We start from the raw sequence: 26,936 nt of genomic DNA, 5'->3' as shown, positions 1-26,936 counted from the left end.
ACATTACACTTCACAGTAATAACTCATAATAATCATCTGTTTTAATTGTAATGTGTGAACCATGTTAACACATCATGTAGGACTTTGTATGTAAGGAAACACAGACATTAAGCCTAGCGCTAACTGTAGACAATAGGCTATCTGCAACTAACTGATCATTAATAAGTAGATAGAAAGAAGGAATGTGGCTAACTGACTATTATACTTGTCAACTACACGTTCTTTATTAACTAGTCTATTAAACAAGGTTTTTCTAGAGCAGTTTAATTTAAGCAAAAAAATATTTTTAAAAATATTGTGTGTATTTAATAATTTTCTAAAAATATCCTCTGTATAACTAGTTATTAGTTGAAATACTAGTGAGATGTTCACACTGTGAGAGACGAGCAGCTGAACATCAAAGTATCTCCTCAGGATGAATCAAAGGAAGCAAATCACAATGAAAACAAACCAATGAGCTCTGGATTTAGTTTAAAGTTTGCACATATTAGGACAATAAACAGTTAAAAAAAAACAGAAGCAATATTATTGATCAATAATCACATTAAACTATGGCAACTATACAAAAGAACAAACAAGATCAATAAACACCTCCAATAAAATACACTCGTACCTTTTCATGCGCACACAAAAACACACACCGCCGTCTCTCCAGTTAGCTGAGTTATCTCTCCATAGATCAACTATTCTGTGCCCTGACATCATAACATAATGAACTGCTACAGTCACAAACAGTTTATAAAGGTATAAAAGACTAAATCAGGTTCATTTACCATTTAAAATAAATTAATTAACCAACTATTCAATCATTAATTGATTGTCATTCCCTGTGTTTAGTTCAAGGGAAAGATGAAAAAGTCAGCAATTGTGTCTTACCATTGTTGTTTCTTATCAAAACTTGCCTCAAAACTTCATATTTTAATAAATCCAAATTGTGTTGTCAGATAGATTACACAACTTTACAGACATCCTGTACAAATCTGTCCAATGAGTGCATAGCATGTGTAAAATGGCAGGTCCCTCCTTTATCCATCTCTGATTGGCCAGGGGTAAAGTCCAGTCCCACAGTGTCTGACGTCCCCAATTACTACACATTCTGAGCTTTATAATGCTGTGTTGAGCATTCTGATTGATTACAGTATTGCAGAATTAGACCCATTCAAAACCGCATAAAAGAGTGGATTGAAAAATAGCAATTACGCTTGGCAACCCATTACATCTTTACTCGACATAGAAGAGAAGCTAACGTTAGCATGCTAACTGCTCAGCCTGTGTGCTGACGTCCAGCTGCTGTTTAATGAGGTTTTGCCTGGTTGAAATATAGCCTGAAAGTTTGTCAAAGTTTGTTTTTTTAGAGCCATCATCTGATTACAAACTATTTAAATTGTAACTGTAACAAACTACTGTTACTCATAACTTGTAATATGATTACATAACGCTGTTACGTGTAATCAGTTACTCAATATGTGGGCGGGCGAGACATGAAGACATCTGATTGGTTCTTTACACTGGGACCTAATGCCAAGGATTGATAGTTTTTCTAGGATTGCAGTGGCTACGGAGCTCAGATTCTTTGCGTTCCATTTTCTGAACACGTAATGCATAGACAACACGCAGAGTGGAAGGAACATTTACCCAGAAGGAAAAAAAAGGGTTTTTGAACAGGATTGCGAACTCCACCATTAACGTAATTGATGTGTTTGTTCAGTACATCTCAGAGCTTAAAAGCTGCATGAGGATTTGGAAAATGAGGAAATGTGGCCCCATGCTCTCATGTTTACACTACATTTCTGCACAGTTAATAGGCTACTGCACCCATTAAGGATGGAGAGGAAGCGGTGAAACAAAGTACCGTGCTGTCCTAATGTATTAAAGAACCTGATCGGTCGTCGTATGTAGCAAATGTCTCAACTTCATTACAGCAATCCACATCCAGTGGCTTAATATATGGTAAATATATGAAGATATGCAGCCATATCATCTGTGTTAAAATCTATTAGTAAATCCTCAACAGGAAGAAATCGTCATATTTACACCAATTATCTAGTCTCTGTCCATCAAACCAAACACATTCTGTGACACATTTTACATTTTATCCAGGACAATGAAGTATATAAAATTTAATTATGGGTAGACTCAGAATCCTTGTTGATCTGTGCTGTGAAGCTGCATAATATCACCCACTAACGTTGAGCTTTGCTATTGCCTGATATGGAAGTCTAAAAGCCCAAAAAGAAAATAAATTGAAATTGAAGAACATCCATGTTAATAAATAAAAATAAAAAATAAAGCAAGCCCTCTGAATTACAAATATTATAATACATGTTGTTGGCCATAATGGTAAAGTAGTGCTATGTACTGTATGTATTTAGGTCATCAAAGTCTTTTGTAGTGCAAACTGTGGGAAACCTATTGACAGCATTTCAAACACAGACCGCAGTGCTGCAGTAAATGTGGACAATGGCTGAGAGAAGCTAGAGATAAGAGCGACCCTGAAAGCAGCCAATCACGTCCTGCCCACAGGGGACGGAGGCGCAGAGCAAAGACACATGCAGCCCTCAATCTGATTTAGAGTGGCCCCAGAATTTAACCACCAAAAAAGTTTCATTGAATACGTTAATTTGACAGAAAGGAGAAAAACAAAAGAATTAATGTTAACGACAACATAAATCCACACAATTAAAAAAAGAACAGGTAATGACTTTAAAAACCCCACAAAGTAACACCCCTGAATTACACCAAAAATGCACAAAACCATCAAAAATACAAAACACAACAACTGATCCAAAAAATACACAAAAAGGGCAAAAAAAAAAAAACATGCACAAATGTCATTGTTCTTTGTTTTATTAATGCTCAGATAGGTCATTCTTCTAAATGCTGACGCAATTATTGCTAATGTAGAACTTGGATCACATCACATAATTTTAGTCCATCTACTGGACAGAACCAACCAGAAAAATAAGTCCAACCCATTTCTTCAAATTTAGCTGTGTTTCCATTACCCCATTTCGCAAAATTGAAATAGCGCAATAAAAACTGGAGATGGAAATATTTGATTTTTGAAGAAAAACTCTCAAATATTGCTAAAAAGCTTTAATGCTTTCACGAGGAGGACATTTTTATATTGAAATGTATCTCAAAAGTGCTATGGAAACATTTTTTCCGCAATTACACGTCACAGAATGTGATGTACCGGGTCACATGACCACTTCTCTCTGAGAAACATTGTGCGGTACTAGTGGACAGAAGAGGAGACCGAGACATTATTGCTGCCACATTAGACAGCAAACAACAAAAGAATGTGGAGTGCTATAAGGAAGTTTTGAGCATTCATCTTCCTTGTATTCCAAGGTCGGTACACAAGAGTCGCACAAGCACAGGTACAAAGGAAAATCCAAGTGGCTAAAAACAAGGCAAAAACAGGCAGAGTGAGAACTAGTTACTAGGAAACTGCTGGATTTCTGGTCAAGAACGAACACAGACAGTCTGGCAAACAGAAACCTAAAGAGCTGAACTAAATAGACAGACTAACGACTGATTAGTAGCAGCTGGGAACCCAGGGGAAACTAATGGGGCCGGTCGAACAGAGGGTGAAGCAGGATGGAGTGACAAAGAAAATTAGAAACCAGAACAGGAAGTGTCAAAATAAAACCGGGAAAAACCAAACCATGAACGTGGATGTGACAGGACCACTCCCCCACCCCCCTCAAGGGCCGGCACTGGACAGGGCAGGAAGGTTGGGGTAACACTCCTGGAAGTGCCTAATCAGCTGGAGATCAAGGATGTTCCAGGATGGAACCCAGGAGCGTTTCTCTGGACTTAATCCCTCCCAGTCTTCATTACCGAGTATATTGGGTCACCGTCAATGATCTGTGGAGGAGGCAACTGCAACACTGGCACAAGGGGACTGGATCGGACTGGACTGGATCAGACGGGACGGATGCGACTGACATGGAATGTGGGGTGGATCCTCCACGATGAATGGAGTCTCAATGGAGTTAATAACTTTGGACACTGGGAAAGGGCCAAAAAATCTGGGAGCTAACTTACAGCACGTCACTCGAAGAGGTAGGTCCCAGGAAGACAACCACACTCGTTGGCCTGGCTGGTAAGCAGGTGCTGGCCTACGACGCCAGTTGGTCTGGATGGCTTGGCAAACCGAGGATCGGAGAAGCTAGACCCAGGCCTGCCTCCACACACACCGACAACGCCACACTAGGGCATGGGCTGGAGGCACAATGATCTCTTGCTCCTGGGAGCTGAACAGGGGAGGCTGGTAACCATAGACACATTTAAAAGGAGAAAAACTAGAGGAAGAGGTGGGTAATGAATTGTGAGCATACTCCCATGTGAGACACTTGCTTCAGGAAGAGGGGATGTGGGAGGTGAGGCAGTGAAGGCTGGTCTCAAGCTCCTGGTTTAACCGCTCTGTTTGTCCATTGGACTTGGGATTGTACCCCAAGGACAGGCTGACCGTGGCCCCTACTAGAGAGCAGAACTCCTATAAAAAATGGGAGATAAACTGTGTCACGATTGGAGACGATGTCTGAGGAAAACCATGCAGATGGACAGTGTTTTCTAGGACAGCCTCTGCTGTCTCCTTGGCAGACTGCAGCTTTGACAATGGAATAAAATATACTCTCTTTGAAAAGCGGTTAACCACTGTAAGGACAGCGGTTTTACCGTCGGAGGCGGGAAGCCCTGTGATTAACTCAAGAGCTACGGAGGCCCAGGGGTGATGCGGCACCGAGAGAGGGCGTAGGAGACCCACGGTAAACTGATGGGGCAGGCTGAATAGAGGGTGAAGCAGCCTGGAATGACAAAGAAAATTAGAAACCAAAACAGGAATTGTCAAAATAAACTATGAATGTGGATGTGACATTCTTGCAAATTAGTCTTGTGGGATGAGATTTCAGGGGTTACGAGGCTCCAAAACAACCTGCAATGGAAACACGTGCAAATATACTTTGTCAACATTTTGAAATATCGCTTTCATTTTTCGAAAATCTGTAATGGAAACACAGCTAATAATTGACCTGCAAAAGCTCTTCTTTTCTTCACGCTACCATTGCCCATGACCAAATTAGAATCACCAATTTGCTTTGTAGATTCCCAGTGAGTAACTATTGATTTGCAGGGACCAAACCATTGTGGATGAAACTTCAACAACACCTCAGCGAGTCCAACATGACTAATATCTCTGTAGGCTTGGGTCTGCACTGAAGTGCACGCTACATGTGGGGGAAGCTAGCTAAAAGCTTCTTGGTTTTAAACATTGGTTGGCTTAGCAATCCAAGCCTCTTTTCCCATTACACCGAGCTGGCCCACTAATGAGTTTTTGTCTTATGATGAGCTACAGGGTCCACTAGCAGCTAATTGCATTAGTTGGAGCAAAAATCCCTTAAAGAGGTTGTTTCATTAGAAGAAGCTAAGAGATGTGTTGATGGGTTCTTTAGCACTATAATGGCTTTGTTAATGTGTTATCTCATTTGGAAAAGCAAACGTTTTACGTGTGTTGATTGCATCCTTACAAAATGGTGAAAGTAGAAAGTACCTAATGGCCTTCAGTGAAAATATATCTGTTGCTCAATATATTCCTGGTCTTTTACAATGACTTTGGCAATATACTGGAAATGTTATAGGGCATAGAACAAATTATATTTGCATGTTTGAAATGTCAGCGGATAGGATTTTTGGTCCCGGAGTTTGAAGCTATGCTGACTTTATCAAAAAAGTTTGATATGATTGATCCTGGACGTGTATGTTACGCACCATGAGAATATTCTGAAAGTGTGGATTCTAAGCCTTCCAGTGATGTCACACACATAGAAGTCAAAGAATATTTGAAGAAGTTATTGTTTTGAATGTTGTCAGTCTCCAAAGTACTTTAGTGAGGAATTCTCCCTTAAAGTTTCTGAAGGTTTCCCCCTGAGCAGCAATAGCTGTTTTTAAGTGTTTTCATGCGATTCATTTCCACAATTAATGCCTTTGCCTTCAGTAGAGTTTGATTGCAGCGTTTATTCACAGTTTTATTTTTAGAATCCAAACTCCGCCTCTATCTTGTTTATGACTCAATGCACCACTGCAGTAGAAAAACAATGGATTACTGCTGAAATGGAGTATTTCTGTGGTCAGAAAAGAACTGAGGAGGAGAAGAAAGTGCAACTCCTGGTGAGTATTTCAAAAAGCTGACTTCCACACACTTCCAGAAACAGAATTTGTAGGACTCATAATCAGAATAGATGTTTCAGTAGCCATGTGTTTTACTTCATCATGTAGTTTATTGACCCAAACCAATAACACAATCATGCAAAAGCCTATATAATGATCAGCTATTGGATTTTCTGAAACACAGAAGCTGTACTGCACTAAAACAAGCTGTTTTAAAATACAAAGTTTCCTGTTTAAAACATCCAGTCCTGTTATTTGAATCATGGAATGCTTCCTTTATAACTAGCAGGTTTTGCAGAAAAGGGCCGAATTTTTCCTGCTTTTTTCGTGACGCCTCACATTTGTTATGATTTTGGCAGTTTACGATGGTACTCTACGACTACTTATTTTTTTTTTTTTTTTTCTACTTGTCAGCACATGCTGTCAAAGGTCAACGCCACAGGAAGTGCAATCATTATGAGACAGCAATGCATATTTTGTTATTGCAATAAAATACATTGATTTATTTTATTGCTTAATTGTGACCATCACCAGCCCTCCCTAAGGAAGGGTATGAAATCTTTTATTATAGGGAGGATATAAAAAGGGAGAGCAGTGTTACATCTAAGTGGAGGGGGAGGGGGAAGGGGAGGGGAAAGGGAGCAGGGAGGAGAGACTCAAGGCAGGAAATAGAAAAGGTGGGGAAGAATAGACTGTTTTGCAGTGAGGGTGAGATGTGAAGTTGTAGAATATATTGTGCTTATTATGTTGTGTAATCCAGCCAGTATGGTGACAAGTGTGAAGCTTAGCTATAATGGTGGTGGCTGTGAACAGGGGGAATGAGTGAATGGTAGTACCTAAAGCAGGTATTTGGGATTAACGTGTCTAAGGTTAAGCCCAGTATGAGTTTTATCCCACATCCCAAGGCGTGCCAGTGTATCGTATACCAGTATATGTGCAAAAAAAAAAATGCTACTGCAAGCCCAGGAACTGCCCTGGGCCCGCAGATGCAGCCAGGCCAGCAGAAAGAGCGGAGGCCAGGGAGCCCCAGGCAACCCCCCCGCGGCCGAGCAACCCCCCAGATGCCCCCAAGATCCCAGGCCGAGAGGCAGCCACCGCCCCCCACACACACATTCGAGGAAGCCCCAAGCAGCCGAGCACCCAGCGCATCCCCCCACCGACCCCAACCCCCAACCCTACGACTACTTATGACAGACTCAGGTGTTAGACTAGCTCGTTGGCCAATAGGAGCAATGTGTAAAGTCACATGATACCAGCTGGAATAAAAACAGTCCAATTCTCTCTGTGTGCGGCACCTGGAGTGAAATGGGCTGGAGTGGATTTCCCAGGATTTTTGGTTCTGTCCAGTCTAATTGGAGTATATATGGATGTGGGCGGGGCTAGAAACGATGCTACAGATAGCATTGTCTGACCCAACTTATCAACTACTATGTAGAAAGAACATTTCACACTAAATGAATCAGCTCCAGCAGTTGCTCTGTTTATTTAACGCAACAGATATTCTAACTATTTTGCATTGTTCAGTTTCCACATATTATTTTAGAAAGTTTACAAATAATCCAGAAAAGCACAAATACAGCTTACTTAAACATGCATTTGTGCTTTGTGAACAATGCAATCATATATTCTTTATTCATATCGCACATTATGTGAGCACTCAGTTATGAAAATAATAAACACAATTTAGTTGGTTAAGCTCATTTATTGTTTTCATTGATTATTTCAGTCATACACCAGAAACCATTTAAATTGCTTATTGTGTCAATTATTGTTAGGCAATTAATTTACATTCATCAAGATTAATTAATTACAAAGTCTCTAAATAATTAGAGTCCCACCACTATATATACAGTGTATATATATATATATATATATATATATATATATATATATATATATATATATATTTATTTATTTTTTTATTATTATTTTTTTTTTAAATAACATTTTTGTACATTAAAAGAATTAAATGAATGACAAAAGCAACATAGGGAAGCCCAGTGTACAGAGCATTCAGTAAACAGCCTGGCTGTGGCGCAGCGTGCTATCGCTAGGTCGTCATGACCAAATCCTGAGGTGACAACATTATCCTTTGTGACTTTAAAATCCACACCTGATTGAGACGAAGCCAACAACATGTCTACTCAACTCAAGCTATATAACTCAGCTATAACTTTATTAAACAAGTCAGTTCTACAATCAACCCGCTTGAAATAATCACACACACTAAATGTGACATTCTGCTTTCAGTATCTGTTCTCAACATTGAATTTATGACCTTTCCATTTCTCTAATAGTGGACTGCCCCCCCTTTGTGATGCCCTACAGTTCTCAGCCGTGGTACAGCTGCCGCTGATCGTCAAGTCTCATAAAAACTCTGTAATCCAATGACCCTAAGCAGCCTCCATCAATCCAACATGCCACCAGCAGGCAGCCATGATCACAATGTTTCCCCAGTGTGAGCAGAGTGGGCTCAATGCTCCTTAAAGCCTGGAGCTGTAGGGCCGTAAATGTTGAAAACGCTGCAATGCCATTTCATTTTACGGCGAGACGATCAATAGCCATGAAAGAGCTGTTTCTCCTTAGAAAAGCTGCTATCACTGTCAGCCTACTGCAACGTTTAATGTATGTTTAGCATGTAGCTAAATGAAAAAAAAACTGTGTCCAGGCATCTTTAAGAACAGCAGCAACTGTCACTGTATATCAATGAAATTACAGTCTTCTGATGACTGCAGGATTACATGGATCTTATTTCAGACAATGAATTCTGTGACTTCTTTGGAGCTGACATTTATCTGCAGTGAACATTAAACAGCGCTTATTACATTGGAGTGTTACATGTTCCATTATAAAAGTAGTGCTCATTGTTTGGGAAAGCACGCTCAATAGAAAACCATTGTATCCAGACCCCAAGATTAGACACTTTTTCTATCAGAACTAGCCGGCAGGTGCAGTATTTTGGCTGCACACAATAGATACAAAGTTCTCAGTGCACAGCCGACGTTTCATGTGTAAATGAGAAACAACCAATTTGTTGAGTCACGAGATTTGTCACAACTGTCTACGACTTGGGCCATAACTGTGACCACCATCCCACACGGACGAGCTTCTTTGACAGAAAATAACCCAACTAAAATTCTACTATTGTATACGATCTTTGATATAGTTTGCAATTAAAATTCTTGACAAGTGTAAATCAGATACTCTGCAAGTTAAAAAGTAGGCTTTATCAGATCGTCCGACATTTTTAATGTGATCGTCTGTATTGTCTTAATTAGTCGATCTGATTAATGACTTCATTGTCGTGACAAAACTTTCCGTAGATTCTCCCATTGCATTGTTTTATGTGTCTCACTTACACCAAACACTTGATTACTTTACGTGACACGACTTTATTTCACTCCCATTTGGGCACAAAGGTGAAAATGTCGATCGGTTGGAGCGAGGGCGTCTGAGCGCCGGACTTCTTGTGTGTGTGTTTTTGCATGTGTGTGCGAGCTTGTTTTGTTTATTCAGCTTGAGCATGTTAAAAGGGAGAGTCCGAGAGTGGAGCATTACGCACCCATTTACTTTCGCTTTCAAAACAACCACTTTGTCTATTTCAGGGTGATGGTGGACACTAAAGTGCACGTGTGTGTGCGTCCCACCCCCCGCTGTGCACCTGTAAATGAGGACTCTAAGCAACAGCAGGTTTTGCGATGCCACAGTCAGGAAATATATTTGCTTCTAATGCTAATGCTAATGCTAATGCTGATGGAGGCTTCACGTAGTTCTAGTGTGATCAGCCTCCACAGCTTCATCTCCAACTCTCTTGTAGTCGACACAGCTGCTGTTCAGGGACTTAATTAAATGGTTTAACTCACATTTCCACCTGCAAGTGCTCGTCTGCTTTTTTTTTTTTTTTTAAATGGAGCCATGATGCTCTTGTGCGTGCAATGTTATGTTCAGGTCCTGCATGGAAATAGCCAACTCTTCCACTCCCTCACAGTCACAACTGTTTGATTTTCCGTGAATCTGTATCAGGTAGTGCCGGAGGATTTTGAGCGTTACATAAAAAAAACAACCCAACTTCATTTGATCAGTTTTTTTAAACTCACTAATCAGTGATCGGCCCAAAAATCCTGATCGTGTAAAGCCTATTAAAAAGTATACACCTGTTTGACAGATATTTTTTGCGATGGAAATGAACAAAACACCACACAGGAGTCTCACATATGCACATTTTAATGCGATTGACAGATTTTCCACCAAATTCTCACTTCAAACAATAACAAACTAATGCCATTAACTCAAACTGAAATGCATCACATTAGCGTAGTCTTTATTAAGTAAGATGAAAATGAATGCGCATTTTACTTAGTTACTTCATATTTGGTTTCTTTTCATGCATTTAAACCTTTTTAAACTAAAATAAATGCAGTTGGACAGAATATTTACGTGTCACGTCATTGATATATATATATATATATATATATGAATAATTTCTGAAAGTACATTTTAAAAAGTCTACCTCTGTCCTACACACAGGATGTTCATTGTTGATATGTGTGCTGGTTTGCACACGATTTGGAATTTTTTGGTGAAACACAGATTTCTGGTTGAAATAACTTCATTTCTCATAAATTGCATTAGCACCAGTCCCAGATAAAGATTGATCCATAATGAACGTAAAGTAAATAATACTTTGGTTAATGCCTGAATGATCCTCACGGACCATCACATATAAAAGTGATGCTAATATTGTTGTGACATTTATCTCCATCCTCCCAGAGGCTAAAATACACCTGGAACAGGATTGTTATAAGCTCTAGTGTTTATTTCATTGGCTAACAGCGGTGCAGGATGAGGCTCAATGTATCCACATAAGTGACGGTCTTGTGTAAAAGCCAGCAGTCAGTGATCTTTGGCTGCATTAGGTTTATTTCATCACTGATATTCAGCTCTTTTAGCAGGCTTGGGTTTTCCTGCCAATATGGTGATCAAATTATTTATACAATTAACCACAATTAGAAAATGATGTTTATTGAATAAATAATATGATGCAGGATACATACATATATGAATTTGGAAATGTGATCACAAGTTTTATACTTTATGTCACTGTATGCTAATTGTTATAATTTAACAATATAGAGACTTAGTAAAGGATCATTCCATGTCATTCCAACCAATTTTCAGGACATCCCACGCACTTCGGTCTCAAAAAGTTCTGACAATTTTTGATTGAATGAATACTTTTTGAGATATGGCCAATTTAGTGAGGAGGGTATGTGTCGCTTTCCGTGCTTCCTTGTTTTTCTTCCATTTTCAGCTTCCAATATCTCAAAATTACACCACATAGGCAACTGAATTACATCAGATTATATATGATATATGATAATGTAATATGAATAGAAAGAGTTAAAATATAATTAAGCAATATCAGAAATCTATAAAAGCAAAACGAGGTGATGATAAATGTTTGCATGGGGCCATTCCATGTCACTTCAATAAATGTCCCACATACTTCGGTCTCAAAAAATTATTTACCAATTGTTCCGCAAGAGACACAGTAATCTTTTTAGTTCAATTGGATGAACACATTTGGGGAAATGGCCAATTTAGTGAGGGGGGGGGGGTATGGGTTGACTTTCACTTATACTTATTTTTCTTCCATTTTCAGCGTCCAATATCTGAAGAACTACATCACATTGGACTCTCACATTTTGTACAGTAATACAGCTTCACCTACTCTCTCAGAATATCTAAAAATATCTCAAAATTTGGAAAATTGTCACGGTTTGGGGAACATGTTTGGGTCTTCATTAAACTACTTAGCGTATGCCTCAGCTCCCTGTAATTTAATAATCTTTGATCTATGTACATAGACTGTTCACATCACTAATGATTAGTCACATATATACTTTGGTTCTTGGGTGACACGCTCTTGAAATCCGACAAAAATGTGATGTAGTTCCTGAGATATTGGAAGCTGAAAATGAAAAAAACAATAATGTGCAAAAATCCACACATAAACAAACTGAAAATGTACATTTGCATTTACATATTGAATTATCACGGAACAATTGGTAAACAAGTTTAGAATTCTTCTTTGAGACCGAAGTGTGTGGGCCATTTGTGATATGACATTTAATCATTTATCAGATAAAAATATATTTCCAAACACCTTTTAAATGTGTTTTTTGGCTGTGTGTGAAAACAAATTAACTGTTAACCACATGAAGAACATGCAACATTATTGATGAAGCCAATAATTAAAAATAATTAATGAATAATAATCAGTTAATTATTTGTCATAGAAATATTCAAATTGGTTTAAGTTAATGCATGAACACGTCTATGTTTTCAGCACTCTGTGCTTGCTACTACACACAGTGTCGAAGAAATACTCAGCATCGTATTTCTGCTGAATCTGTTAGTTTTGTAGCCAATGAATTTCTATTTGAATTTGAGTTTTGGGGAAAAACATACAACTTCTCTTAGAAATTGTAAAATGCTTGTATCACTGAGAAGAAGGAGCAGTAGATAATACTAGTCACCTTTAAAATATGTCCCTAAGGTTTACTGACTAAATGGATCTGCAAATTCTAAGGTTTTCATAGTTGATGAACCGGCAGAACATTCAATGACAATAAAGCTAATTCTCATTTACTTCAGGGCACATTATTGTCAAATGAAGAGCAATTAACATTTTTATCATCATCCTGAAGGGCATGTTAGGACATTAGCTGACAGAAGATGTTTAAATGGTGACGAATGGTGAAATACCTGGAGACAGTCCAGTGACAGTTTAATGTGACGCTATAACTCTTATCAAAGGCTCTCTGTCTGCACTACCCAGGGCTCAGTACTTCACTTTAACCTCAGTGAAGTTGTTCTGAGTGATAATGGAGGAAAAAGAGAACTCAGTGTTTTTAAGAAAAAAAAACTATGTTTTTTTCACGAGCTTTACTGATGACTGTGCTTTTGTTCAGACGTCGATAGATCCATTGGACTTTAAGTTGTTATTTGATGTCACCAAAACAGATCTTCGGTTTTTAATATTTAAACTGTCACTTTGGTATTTTCAAAAAGCCTAAATTAACACTCTCTAGTGTAACTCCTACACTAACTGTCTAGAGATCTATAGTAGGTGTTATTTGAGTGAAGTCCATAAAACGTTTAACTTTCACTCTTTTAATTTTGTTTCCAATGAAAGTACTTGTGTACTTGTGTCATTCAAAATTTTAATCAAGCATTTAAAACCCATCATTTTTTTTTTTTTGACCAAATGTTGTGGAGCTTTGAAATCCGACTTTAAATTTGACTTTATTACAGCACAGACGTGTCTTTATTCATGGATCCACCTCATTTTGGGTGCAGTCTGTGGCTCTGGTGTTACATTTATACAGCTCAGCCTACATCATAAGGTGGACAATATTAGTATTTTATACAGCCTGTATTCTCTTACAGGCAGATACAAATCTTTCCTATAGGATGTCACTGGGTACATGAAAGGATTGCATCGATGCCTAAATATTGATTCTCTCCTGTCAGCGTCACATCAGATCCACACATCAAAGTGTGCAGAGAATGACCCGCCTATTCTAGGAAAGGACGTTTTCCAAGAGAACTGATTGGTCAGGAGGCACGGCTTTATGTTTGCTCAGATTTGATCCACATTTTAAAGCTGCAGTAGGTAGAATTGTGAGGAACAACCTCGCTCCCCCCTCCCCTCACCTTAATAGGTATCATTGTAAATGCGCACAGCTGGAGCTCTGAGGGTCCAATTTCAGAGCACTTTGAATTACAATATGCTCCACCACAGTGATTATGGATTTTTGACCAAATTAAGCCAAAGAAAATTATATACTACAGTTTTAACCTGGTCTTGACCAGGTTAGAAGTTCAACCTAAGTTACTGTGGTGTTTTGCCCCAGTAAGAAGTTAACCGGCATTGTAGTACGGCAAACACAGAATAAATCCTGGAGGTTTGCGTGATAAGAGGAAATCCAGCTCGTAGTACAGGTCTTAGTTATCCATGTCTGGTGTTTACTGGGATTGAAGATTATTCACAGGAAACAAAGACCATAAGGATTTTTTCCAGGTAACTCCTGTTGTTTACTCTTGTAGTGCAACATGCATGTTCGGTTCATTGGAGTGTCTAAAATGTGTTTCCTTGTGCTTTGGAATATTTTAAACCTGCCTAAGTTGGCGGGGGTAAGTTCCAGTGTTCCATAACTCATGTAAGACGGGTGTATGGAGAGGGATGTGTGAAATATCCTTATATGTACATGAATCTATTAAAATTAAAAATCTAACTCTTCAGAGTTCTAATAACAGAATGTGTGTGTATAACTAGTGTCCCTAGTAAATCCAGTGAGTTTTACATGTTGACATGCTTGATCGTCATCATTCAGCCTTTGTTTACAACCAGGTGTGACAAATATGGCATAAATGTTGATGCTTTACTGTTAAAGGTGCAGTCCACAAATCTCAGATCTTTCACCGCTGCTCTCTTGCCCTGCCTCCAAACTTTCCAAAGTCCCTCCCTCAGAGGAGCTAACAAGCTAACGTTAGTCCGACAGCAACATCACAGTAATATAACATGCTATGTTAAAAGCACATTACTGCAGTGCTTGTCTCTCTCAATGTGCACACACCTCAGCAGCAGCAACAACACAGTGTCACTTACAGCAGCCACATGAACAACACATGCACTACAGAGTTCTCGTCTAACAATTACAAATCAAACATAATGTAAATCAAGCAGCAGTAATTACCTTTCAAGCAGAAAAGTCACAAATTCCACCTTCTACTCCTCCAGACCATACACTGTAAAAAAGATGGTGCTCCAGCCCCGCGAAAGGGGCGGGGACTGTGAGCAACAGCTGTCAGACAGCCCATCAAACACAATCCTGGCTCTGATTGGTTCTTTTTGCTCGGTCGCGGTGCATTCTGGCAATCTGCCAAAGACTGCAGGAGCAGCAGGGGGCGGGGCTCAATGAGCCTGTTTTTTTCACACAAACTACTAGTTTGATGTAAAGCTGTCCTTTTATAGTGACAGCTTTAGCAAATATGACAAAAAGTCCCTTTTATAAGAGTTGCAGACTGCACCTTTAAATAAGAAATGAAATCGATAATATTTTTATGCATGAAACTATGCATGCATACCTGATTAGTTTCTTTGGAACATTTAGCAGCCAATCAGATATCAGTACCACATCATTAGCCACACACCAAGTCAGTCTATTGTAAGTCAAGGTGCATTGTAGGATTAAACAAACTTGTCTGATGATGTTCTAATTCCAGATTATTGAAAAGGACAATGATCACATGGAAAAACATGGCTCTGTTACAAAAATAATTGTTTCACTTTTCCTTCCTGCCACCCATGACTTTCGCATTTTTTGTGAACACAACTTTCTAACTCAATTGAAGTTATTTCATGCAATCATTCAGGGTTTGGGTTCTGGTTAAATTGATAACTCACATTAATAAGCATTGCTTTGCCGTCACCACCAGGAAGTGTCACAATGTTATAATCATGTCAAATATGTGGAAATCATGTTGCCAGCCATGCAAAATGAATGCATATTTCGTGTCACAAGCTGCGTTTTCACTACCCATTGAAAATCGCAAATTCTAAATATTGCAGTAAAAACTGGTAATGGAAACACCAATTTAAAAAAAAAAAAACAGACATTTTCACGAGGTATTACAGACGTTTTGATATATGATACTGCAGCAAAGTCTCCCGGGATGAGATTTCACGAGAGTTACGTTACGAGACTCCTGCTCAAAACAACCTTCAATGGAAACACTTTCAAAGCTCAATTACACTTTGTCAATATTTTAGAAATATGGCTTTTATGTCACAATCTTTGTGAGACTGGGCTAAACAATAAGTGAGTTACCAAAAATATAACTGCAGAAAACACTCCTAAGTCCTAACCAACCATCGCAATAATGAATCACAATCACAAACGACTTCAAGGACCACTATTCATATCAGGATATATTTGCCACAAGATTCACAAATCAAATGAAGTTAGTTTAACCCATTGCTACAGTGACATTTAATTTATTGTCTTTGATTTTACATCCTAGGTTCCAATAGTGGGGTACAGGTACGCAAATTGTTATGGGGTTCATAATAGAAACTAGAATATGAATAGACCAGCAGTCAGGAGCCTTCATGCATTGCCACAAATTACACATTGGCCGCTGAATGATTGCCCTCTAAAGGTAACAGAGAAACAATCTCATGACAAGAGCAACATTGCTTTGCGCTAACCAAAGATGCTATCAAAACTTTGATGTCCTTTGCCACCACGTACTTGTGTGAAAGTGGGTTTTCAGCTCTGACAAAAATGAAAACAAAATAGAGAACAAGACTTTACGTGGAAAAAGATTTAAGACTCAGACTCAGTCAGAGTTTTCTGTTCATCCACTCAACCTCACGCTTCTCAAATTTTAAAATTGTCGTGAGTTGTATTTCACAGGTTCAGGGTGATGAAAAAGGTATTTTCGTCACAGAAAATGCCAGTAGGCTAGTTATATATACGTATATATATATATATATTATTCCTCAACAGAATATGTAAAAATCAGAGACTAATTTCACTATAGGACTACACTGTATATGACATTACATTTTATGTTTATTAAGTGTGATTTATTAAGTGAATAAATGACTGCTGCTTAAAGGTCCAGTATTATGCTATTTTTCACCCATCTTCAATTGTTCTAAAAACCCCAAAAACATTGTATTTGAGGTTTATTTTCCCGAACTCGTGTCTATAGTTGTAGATTCCACACCACAGTTGTTCACCATAGCGATTACCTTTCGCTATCCACACACTATTGTCATGGTTTTCAGCCAAAAAACTGCACATTACAGTAAAACACATGGCTATTTAAGTGGCTATTGTGATTGTGAGTCAGACAAACGCTGCTTCAGAATGTGCGTTTATCGCAGCAGCAGCAGCAGCAGCAGAGTAAACTGTCATCTGAGTCAGTTGTTTCAAACTCTCAACGGAGTGATAAACTGCTACGTCACTTTCTTGTCCTCCTTGCCTCTCCTAACAACAGGAATAATCTATTTTTAAGATGACAATCATTTGTTTTGTCCAACAGCTGCGTCACATTGGGTCACAAACACGACATATCATGTCAAATACGATACGAGATACAGATAACAAATACTAAAAATGAAACTAATTGTGAGCACTGACACTGCGTATTGGATTATCTATACACTGGATTATCTATATACTGGATAATCTATAAACTGAACGCTGATATACTATCTGTAGATAAAGGGACTAGTGGTTAAGGGAGCAGGCTTGTAATAGTAAGGTCACTGGTTCTAATCTCCCTGGTCCATCACTGTGGGATGTTGATCAGTTCCTTATATTAACTCTAACTGCTCCCTGGGTGCTACACCTGCCCACTGCTCCTCAGGGAGGGGTTAAATACAGAGAACACATTGTATGTATGTAGCTTGACATATATGACAAAGTATAATATATATTCTATATTAAACCGCAGTGTTTGTTTTACCTGTGAGGTAGTTTGAGAGGGAGGAGCTCATATTCCAATATAAGGTAGGGGGAGTGATTTAGAAGTTGTAGCCATTATTTTATCTGGAGTAGTGCTCTCTGAAATAACATGGGTAAATCTGTAGCTAGAATGTTGTTAATGACAAAAGACCAAAACGTGTTGATCTAACACCGGTTTTAAAGACATTTTAAACCAGTATGAGGCCTATACAGCATGCTGAAGGAAACAGTCTAGCTGTGCATTGACAATAGGCAAACCAAGCATTGCACAGTTGAACCACCAACACACAGTGACGTGCCGTGAGCACTAGGGTTGGGTAGGCAGGGCGTTGTAAATCTAAACCACCAATGACAATTCCATATGTTTCCTGCCTGTAGTGTTATCCCGCCCACTAGCTAGAGAACGTAGCAGCAGCGGCCACGCGGTATCAATTCACTAATGCACTGTGAAGGTACGTATAGCATTTAGCATAGCACGGTTAAGTCCAAAGGCAGCATAGAGAGCTGCCTTTGGAAGTAAATGGTTTTCATATTGGGGAACTGACAAACACATCAAAACACGCTATGGGAATAGAGGCAGAGGCAATGTGTTTTTGGGAGGGGGTGTGGCCTCCTCCTACCTTACAGCAGAGTGAGACTGTGCAGTACCAGGAAATAGTGATGTGTAGTCATTTGGGCTATGAAAAGCACAACATGCTGACACTTTCAAACTTATAAGTACTGTAGGCTATCGGAAATGGAAATAAATGTAAAAATAAATAATTTATAATTATATTATAATAACAAATAATAAAAATATCAATTCATCCTTGGGTAGGCACTGCCTACCTTGCCTACCCTGACTGCACGTCACTACCAACACACCACGAATACATTCTGACAGTGAACTCATCACATCACATTTCACTACGCACGTCCATCCATCCTCCAGCTTTTCTTCTCGTTTGAATCCTACAGCCCTGCTTCCCCTGTCCTTCTGGATCCCCGTGTGATCAAGCTGGTGTAACTACAAACAGAACCAGGCCTGTTGGGCTCACACAAAGACTGTGACACTGGCCTCTGTCTGTCTCTCTGTCTGCAGAGGTCCTTCTGCAGCGCGATGGTGGACGAGCTGAGGGTGTCTCTGAAGTGCCAGCGCCGCCTCAAACACAAACCCCAGCCACCTGCCATGGTGAAAACAGAGGAGGTCATCAACATGCACACCTTCAACGACCGCAGACTGCCAGGGAAAGAAACCATGGCATGAAATGGGATTCTCAGTCTCCTCCACAGCAGCTGCCCAGTGCTGGGGCAGTGTGCAAAGACACTCGGAGGAAGGGGTTAGGCAAATGGTGAAGAAGTGAAAAATAGATAGATAAATGAGATAGGGGGGTGGGTAGGGATCAAACTTGGCAGTTGAGGTTAATTTGAGAGCAAAATGTCATGGTTTCTTTATATTTAGGTCAGGACACAACAATATTTCCTGTGGAAATACCTTGAACCTGGTAAAACTTCAGCAAGTTACCTCATTCACTCTGACAGCAATCTACAGCTAACAGGTTTTCCAAAACCAGGACTGGAAGAGTTACCTACGGAAACATTCTTTTTTTTTTTTTTTTTACGGAGGAGCTAATACGGAAAGGTGGTCCTTTAAAAAAAAGCTTGAAAGAGTTGGGACAGTTTTGATGTTCCTCTCACTGCTCAAAAAGAGAGAGACTAATCAGACAGCACCATGAGCGTCTCACTATGGAACACACTGCAACCAAACTGTTTTGGAAGATTGTCTATTTTCAGAGATGAACACACGGTCAGTGAAGTCCAACTTTGAGCTGACGGCCCCTCAAATGTACAGAGCAGGCATTGTTTAGTCACTTATAATAATGATTGACATGAGGAGTAGACATACTGTATATCATCCATCAGGCAATAAATGATATTGTTTGTTTGTGTTTCAGAGTACTAACATTTTAACTCTTGAATGGGGGGGAGGGGTGGGATATTTAAAGCTACATAAACACAGAATGCAGTAGTAGGGGAAACATAGGCACTGTTGATGTCCTTCTATCATCCATTAGTCACAGTGAGATTTCAAAGGCCGTCATCATCTGAAGATGCTCTCAGGCAGCGAGTGGGTGTCATAATGTCCGGGCTCGTCTCCACGGATGCTGATGTGGACAAAGCAAACATCCACACAGTAGACTGTAGGTTTGAGGAAAAGTAACAACTCATTTCATTTAAAAAACAAAGTCATTTAAATCAATAGTCCAATAGTCTGATGCAAGGTTAACCCTCGGGCACCTTTAGGGACCAAACATGTACCTTCTGCTTATTCTATTTTTTTTTTTTAACTCCCCATATCTTATTCAGTTTAAAGGATAATTGTATGAACCTTGGCCAGGAGTTTTCTTTTATTGTCATGTACATAACGCCATGATCACTTTTATTGCTAGATGAATAGAACAGGAGAAATAAAGTGTGCCAACACCGAGTTTAGGACCGATTTGATCCCATTGACTCCCATTATAACCACTGCCCTCTGTTTTTATATTCTCCCTTTAATAAATTATTTCTTACCCTTTCTTAGGGAGGGCTAGTGATGGTCACAATTGTGCAATAAAATAAATAATTGTATTTAGTTGCAAAAACAAAACATGCATTGCTGTCTTAAAAAGATTGCACTTCTTGTGGTGGTGACCTTTGACATGTGCAAAGTGACAAAATAACAAAACAAAAAAACTGTAGGTTTTTTTTAGTAAATGCTCATAGCTCTAAAAAGTAATAATGCCTCAATTCAGTGTTCGTATTAATCATTGACTTACTCTAGGCCATTTTACACTTTGTTTTTGAAAAAATGCATATTGCTTTTTTTGTGTTTTTCCTATTGGAAAAAAAAACATTTTTTTTTTTTTTAAATTACTGATCTATTAATAAAACTTTATGTCCATGGTAAGGTCTGAAATTAGTGAAAAGATCGGATGTGAGAAAAAGGGGAAAAGGCTCAGAGTGTAGGTTTTTTTTAATAAATGCTCATAGCTCTAAAAAGTATTAATGCCTCAAAATCAATGTTCCTACCAATTATCGACCTCGTCAAGGCTGTAATAAACCAAATGTTAAATTTTGCATCTTTTTTTTGAAAAAAATATTTTTTTTTCCTAATTGGGAAAAAACCCCAGTGTTTATGACAGAAAGGACATAAAAACATAACAAAAATACTGATGTATGATGAAAACTGTATATCTATGGTTAGTTAAGAAGTTGTAGAAAAGATCTGATGTGAAAATAACAGGAAAAAATAACACATTATGTACAACGTATTTACATTTTATGAAGGGTACCGTTTTTGTTGTGTGTTTTTGTTTATTCCAAAGGTACCCCGAGGGTTAAACATGCAGACAGACACAGACAGGGTCTGTTCAGTTTGCCATTAACATATTCTGACACATGATGATCATGATGATGACTATTAATAATAAAGATTGTTTCACAGCCAAATCCTTTCCTTTCGATATTTCTTCTTTTCGCGCTGTGTGTGGTGGTGGTTGCCATGGTCACAAAGCAATCAGCAAGGCCATTGGCTGAGATCAGTGTGCACAGAGCACAGAAGCAGCAGCAGCCATGTTTACATTGGAAGGAATGAGGGCATCCATTTGCTTCCTGAAAGCCTGTCGAATGTCAATGAGAGGGAACGTTCAGATGGTGAGGCCACAGCTCACCTACACACACACACACACACACACACACTCTATTTATTACAAGTATTTATTGTTTTATTTATGAGAATCTTGATATGTCAATGGAATGGATTTGTACTACTGCAGTGGACACACCACCCTTAAATCTGTACACGCACACAGTTTTTTTTTTTTTCCTCCATTTGCTCATTGTCAAGTCTGATTACATTCTGTTATTCCTGTGGCGTTTTCTTATTGCTTAGCAGCAAAGCCCCAACGGTTACTTGTGCAAATGCAATTTGTATAAAATGTGTTTTTGTATGAATAAAATCAAAAGTTTTGTAATAATTTTTATCAACACACGATACCCTGAAGCATAGTCACAAACAAAAAGGACACACGCACACACGCACACACACACACACACACACACACACACACACACACACACACAGTCGTCCTCCATGGATCACATCCATGTGAATTGAATAAATCAGTGGAAAAAACAAACTATTTTTATCATGTAAAGGAATCATATTTAAGGAAAGATATTTTTACTTCTTGTGGGTGAAGAGTATCAATATACCTGATTAAGACACATATCTAATGTACACACAAAGGGTGGGAGGTTAGATTTGACTTGATATGATAGACTGCTAGAGCTCAGTGCTGAGACAATGTGTGTAAATGGTTTTTAAAAGGAATAAGATGTATTTAAAAAAAAAAACAAAAAAAAAAAACTGTGAAGACGGAACATTTAACTCCTTTTGAATTTGTTGTGAAAACAAAACACAGTGCTCACAGTTTACCCTTTGAAGTTGATGCACAATTTAAAGAAAATAAAGAAAGGTATTCACAATGTCTGCTGTGTGTTTGTTCAATGACTGGATTGGATAATCATCCACTTCACTTTGATTCAGATATGTTATTGGATCAGGATTTTTTACTTTATACAATTAATTTCCTGCTGTGTTTATACTTTATTCCATTTATTTATTAATAGATTAATTCATTCATCGTCTGGCTTGTTTGTTGCTGTTTAGAGTTGTTGGGGTCTGATCGATTTAGGGGTGTCAAATGTAAAAACCTGATCACTGTTTCATAGCATAACATATTTTGAACATTTAGTTCATTTTTCTGAGACCAATTCATGTAAAATTGCATGTTCTATATCATTGCTAAAAATGTCTAAACATGAAAAAATAATCTACATCTAATTATTATGCTGACCTGTCCACTTTGCATAATTCCTAAACATTTAGGTTTACACATGTCGACTGATTAAACATTTTGATTTAGATTTAACATTTACATTTAGATTTATTTTTCATGCGTACACATTTTTAACAATGATGTAGAACATGCAGTTTTACTGCACTGTATGTCTCAAATGAAAGAAAAATGAGCTAAATGTTAAAGAATATGTCAGCTATGAAAAAGTGACTGAGTTTGTACATTCAGCTCCCCACAGACGGAGGGCGCTATGCTAACCCTGTACAGGCCTTCACACTTTCTATAAGTTTAAATGATCTAAATGTCCTTTTGAGTTTAGTACAAAGTGACTTGTAGTCAGAAAATCATTGAACCCAATCCATGTAAGTCTAGAAGATATGTACGGCAGTGTAAATCAACTTATTTGACGGAAATAAGCAGAATTTCTTACAAGCGTGTTAAGCTGTACAGTCATTTATTTTAATGATAACTCCACGACTCCTAATTGGCTACTTTCAAACATCTCTTATCCTACTGACTGTGTACAGAAAATCAGTCATCAAAACTTTTTGGAATAAATCAATCTGATTACCAATAACTTTGAACTTTTATAGCTACTAACTGAAATAACACTTCTTTTTTTTTTTTTTTTTTAACAGTTTTATCTTATAATTCTGATCCAAGAAATTTGATATCATCTATAAACAAAGGGGTAGGTAACAGTTTGTCTTTTTTAACTTTCTATCAATGCTTAAGCAAACAAAATGTCAGTAAAATTTAAGTCAGGGGACTACAGATGAAAAATAGCCTTCTGGCTAATTCTGGCTTTTTTAACCACGTTTCTTCATGGGTTGTATGAAATTGCACTGTCCCCTTTCAAATAAACCAATAATAAAAAATAAAAAAAAGTTTCCACATGAAAACATTTTTTAAAGATACTTTTACTATGTTTTGTTTGCATTTGAGAGTAAAAGACACATGACACCAGTTTTTAACAGAGGCGTGGTGGTGGAAGACCCAAATGCAACCAAAACCTAAAGTCTAAAAAGTCACAAAGAAAACAGGGAGCATGGGGACAATACGCAGCAGAACATGAGGAGGATGACTTTCACAGTGAACCAGCAGCAATCCTCATGTGTCCAAACACTAAACACAGTTAAATAGTGAGGGAGGCTTGAATGGGAACGGGCCACACCATGAGGCAGCTGATCACAACCCAAACACACTGACATCACTGGGAGGAGGAGACACGAGCAGGAATACATGGGAACACAAACAATACGTTCACGCTGCAGCTCTTAATGCACTCATTCATATTATACATTAATATATATATATATTAAATGCGTTTCTAATCAGACACAGAAGAGGTCCTATGGTGACACATACACACAAAGGCTCATACGCTGGGAGTAAATATGGAGGTGGTCAGCAGGGTTGGGGTTCATTTATAATTATAATTGATAATCTATTACAATTATGACATAATTATAATTGTAATTGTCATTTTGAAAAATAAATTTCTGTCGTAATCATAATGAAATTGTAATTGAGTTTAAATAATTGACTTTGTAATTGTAATTGCCATGAAAAGTCAATTAAAATGTAACCCTAAACTGGGGAATCATGTTACAGTTCTATGTATAGTTCTACACAGTGTTGGGAAGTTTACTTTAAAAATGTAATCAGTTACATATTACAGATTACATGCCCAAAAATGTAATTTGTAACGTAATCACCTACATTACTCAACCTGAGTACTGTAATCTGATTACTTGGATTACTTCCACATTAATTTATGTTTTTTAAGTGTAGGAATGCAGCCATTATTGAAAAGAATAAAGACTATTGTAAATACAACATCCTCTATAGGTGCCTCTGATGATATTACATCTCACAGTAATAACTCATAATAATCAACTGTTTTAAATGTAATGTGTCTATTCAACAAAACATGTTACCACATCATAAAGGACTTTGTATGTAAGGAAACATAGACAATAGCCTAGCACTAACTTAGACAGTAGACTGTCTGTAACGAACAACACATTCTGTTGCTGGTTTAGGATTTAGCTACGTGTTTAAATTTCACCTTCTGTTCAGCTAATCTCTACAACATCAGGAGTCATTCCAACATTGGACCTCAAAGCCATGCCTTGTAACATGAATGATTCTGGAGTATCAGTGACGCAGTTTTGTGTTATTTAGTGACCTGATACTATGATGATTTGTCATGTATGTTTCTATACATTTATCATGTCGTGTATGCCACGACTGAAATCAAACTTCTTGCCCCTAAAGCTGCTCGGAGCATCTTTTCAGCCTCTTCATCCAGTCATGAAATGATTACACTCAGACTGAAATCACTGCATAACCAAAATGTGACCTCTGTCAGCAGCTCAGGTTGACGTTCACCTCAATGACTCAGCAGAATGACAGCCAATCAGATTAAAGCAGCCATCCTCCTTGCCCTGACCCTGTGCAGATGCAGCCAGAGATTTCATTAAACACTTTTGTTTTGTCGTCAGCCCTGCTGCTCTGAAGAGGACCACAACCTTTTCTGCCCGACCTCAGAGATGCTCTTTATGTTTGTCTGGCAGTGACGCTTGGCGTGGATTTATGCTTCTTTTTTGACTCTCGCTGAACTCTGTGATTAAACTCGACTGCTTGGACGGGGGCAGAGCTGCTACTTCTGCGAAGACACTGAGGAGCAGCTGAAAGTACCTTCACATCGTCAGCACATTCAGAACTTTGCACCAAGACTTTAATCTGTTGTAATCTTTACATATTTAAGGTACACTAATATTGCTTTGCTAAAATATCACATCAGAGAACAAAATGGATTTCAATGAAATGACTGATTAGAATATGATACGACTTTTATCTGTCACCATTTCTAGGACAATATATACATGAAACAGTCATTTATTCCATATTTAGTTTCCTAGCATGCTGAATTCATTTTTACAATTCTTAATAGCTTTCTAAAACTACCAATGGCATAAAGTAACACAAAATACAACAACAAATGCAACATTTCAAACACATTGAATAAAAATGTCATCAAATGACCCAAACAGTCAAAATCTGGACAAAAAAATAGTTAGACCTGCTGGTAATAAAATAATACATAGACATTGATACTGTAAATAAAATGGCATAGGACTTACTGGTACATGCATGTACAGATGTAGTGCACTTAAATTTTAAATGTTGACCAGTATCACTTACTGAGATTCGAGAACATATTACTTTCTATAGTAAATGATTAGGGCTTATAGTCCATGTTCAAAATCATTGTGCTACACTTTCCATCATATGCAACACGAACCAAAGCTAACGTCTGTAGTTGTTCATGGCCGAGTGTTTCTGTACAAAGGTTTAGTATAGTTATTGCTCACACACACACACACACACACACACACACACACACACACACACACACACACACACACACACACACCCACACACACACACACACACACACACACACACACACACACACACACACACTCACACACACACACACTGTTTTGGGCTGGCCAATGTGGCAGTCATCTTGTAAAATGGCAAGTGGCCAGTCAAGCAGATTTGTTAAGTATACATATGGGAAACACTATTGCAGATTTGGTGCTTGTATGACATTTCTCACGATTTCACTGCAAAACTGATTATCTGCCCCACTATGTATCACAAGCAGAATACAGTGGGTCACATGGTTCTTCTTCTTTGTTGTTGGATGGCTATTCCTCTCCATCAGTCTGTTATAGTTTGTGGACTCAATCATGTCTTCTTCACACCAGAATTTCCCTCTCTGCTTCCTCTCGTTTCCTGCTATAGTTTTCACATTCAAGTATTCCATGTTCCATCATCTCTCTTGACATCTTCCTCATAATCCAACTGGCTGTTTTCCCATTATAACGGCCTAACGGCATTTGCCAGTCGAAACATGTCAGGAAGTGAAAATAGATTTCCTAGTAACAATTGTCTGGATAAATGAAACCTTAACATACCTGCCGCCATGTTGTAAACAAAGCTTTGAGCTGCTACGGGAAGCAGGAGGGTCAAATGTCATCAGCTTGCTGCTGGTCCTTTAAAACTTTACTTGTTTTTTTTTTTTTTTTGTGAACCTTTTAATTTCATATTGCCATTTTTATTATTTCCTAGTCACTGTGTTTTTTGGCATTTATCTTTATATTATGTACATTGTATTAGGAATTGTATTTTTTCTAATTAATTTTGTTAAACTGTAATAAAATCTTTTAATCAGCCCCCCCCCACGCATTGTTTACTGTTCCAAATAAAAGTACTTTCACCCAAAATGTGCAACCCACGACTATATTCATAAGGTCAGGAT

The 26,936-nt window shown here is 38.2% G+C and overlaps 1 protein-coding gene across 2 annotated transcripts in view; it reads left to right on the top strand.

The window, feature by feature from the left end:
- Nucleotides 1-19,654, top strand: part of grik2 (glutamate receptor, ionotropic, kainate 2) — a 376,713-nt gene extending 357,059 nt beyond the window's left edge. For both annotated transcript variants that reach the window (XM_028469698.1, XM_028469697.1), the window contains one exon: nt 18,799-19,654. In XM_028469698.1, the coding sequence (XP_028325499.1) occupies nt 18,799-18,963 (165 nt within the window). In that variant the 3' untranslated portion in view covers nt 18,964-19,654. The remainder of the gene's footprint in view (nt 1-18,798) is intronic.
- Nucleotides 19,655-26,936: the final 7,282 nt, after the last annotated feature.

The sequence above is a fragment of the Gouania willdenowi genome, chromosome 16, assembly GCF_900634775.1.
Source record: "Gouania willdenowi chromosome 16, fGouWil2.1, whole genome shotgun sequence".
Taxonomy (NCBI): domain Eukaryota; kingdom Metazoa; phylum Chordata; class Actinopteri; order Blenniiformes; family Gobiesocidae; genus Gouania; species Gouania willdenowi.
Note: the sequence above shows the minus strand (reverse complement) of the source record. Positions and strands in the feature narration are given on the sequence as shown.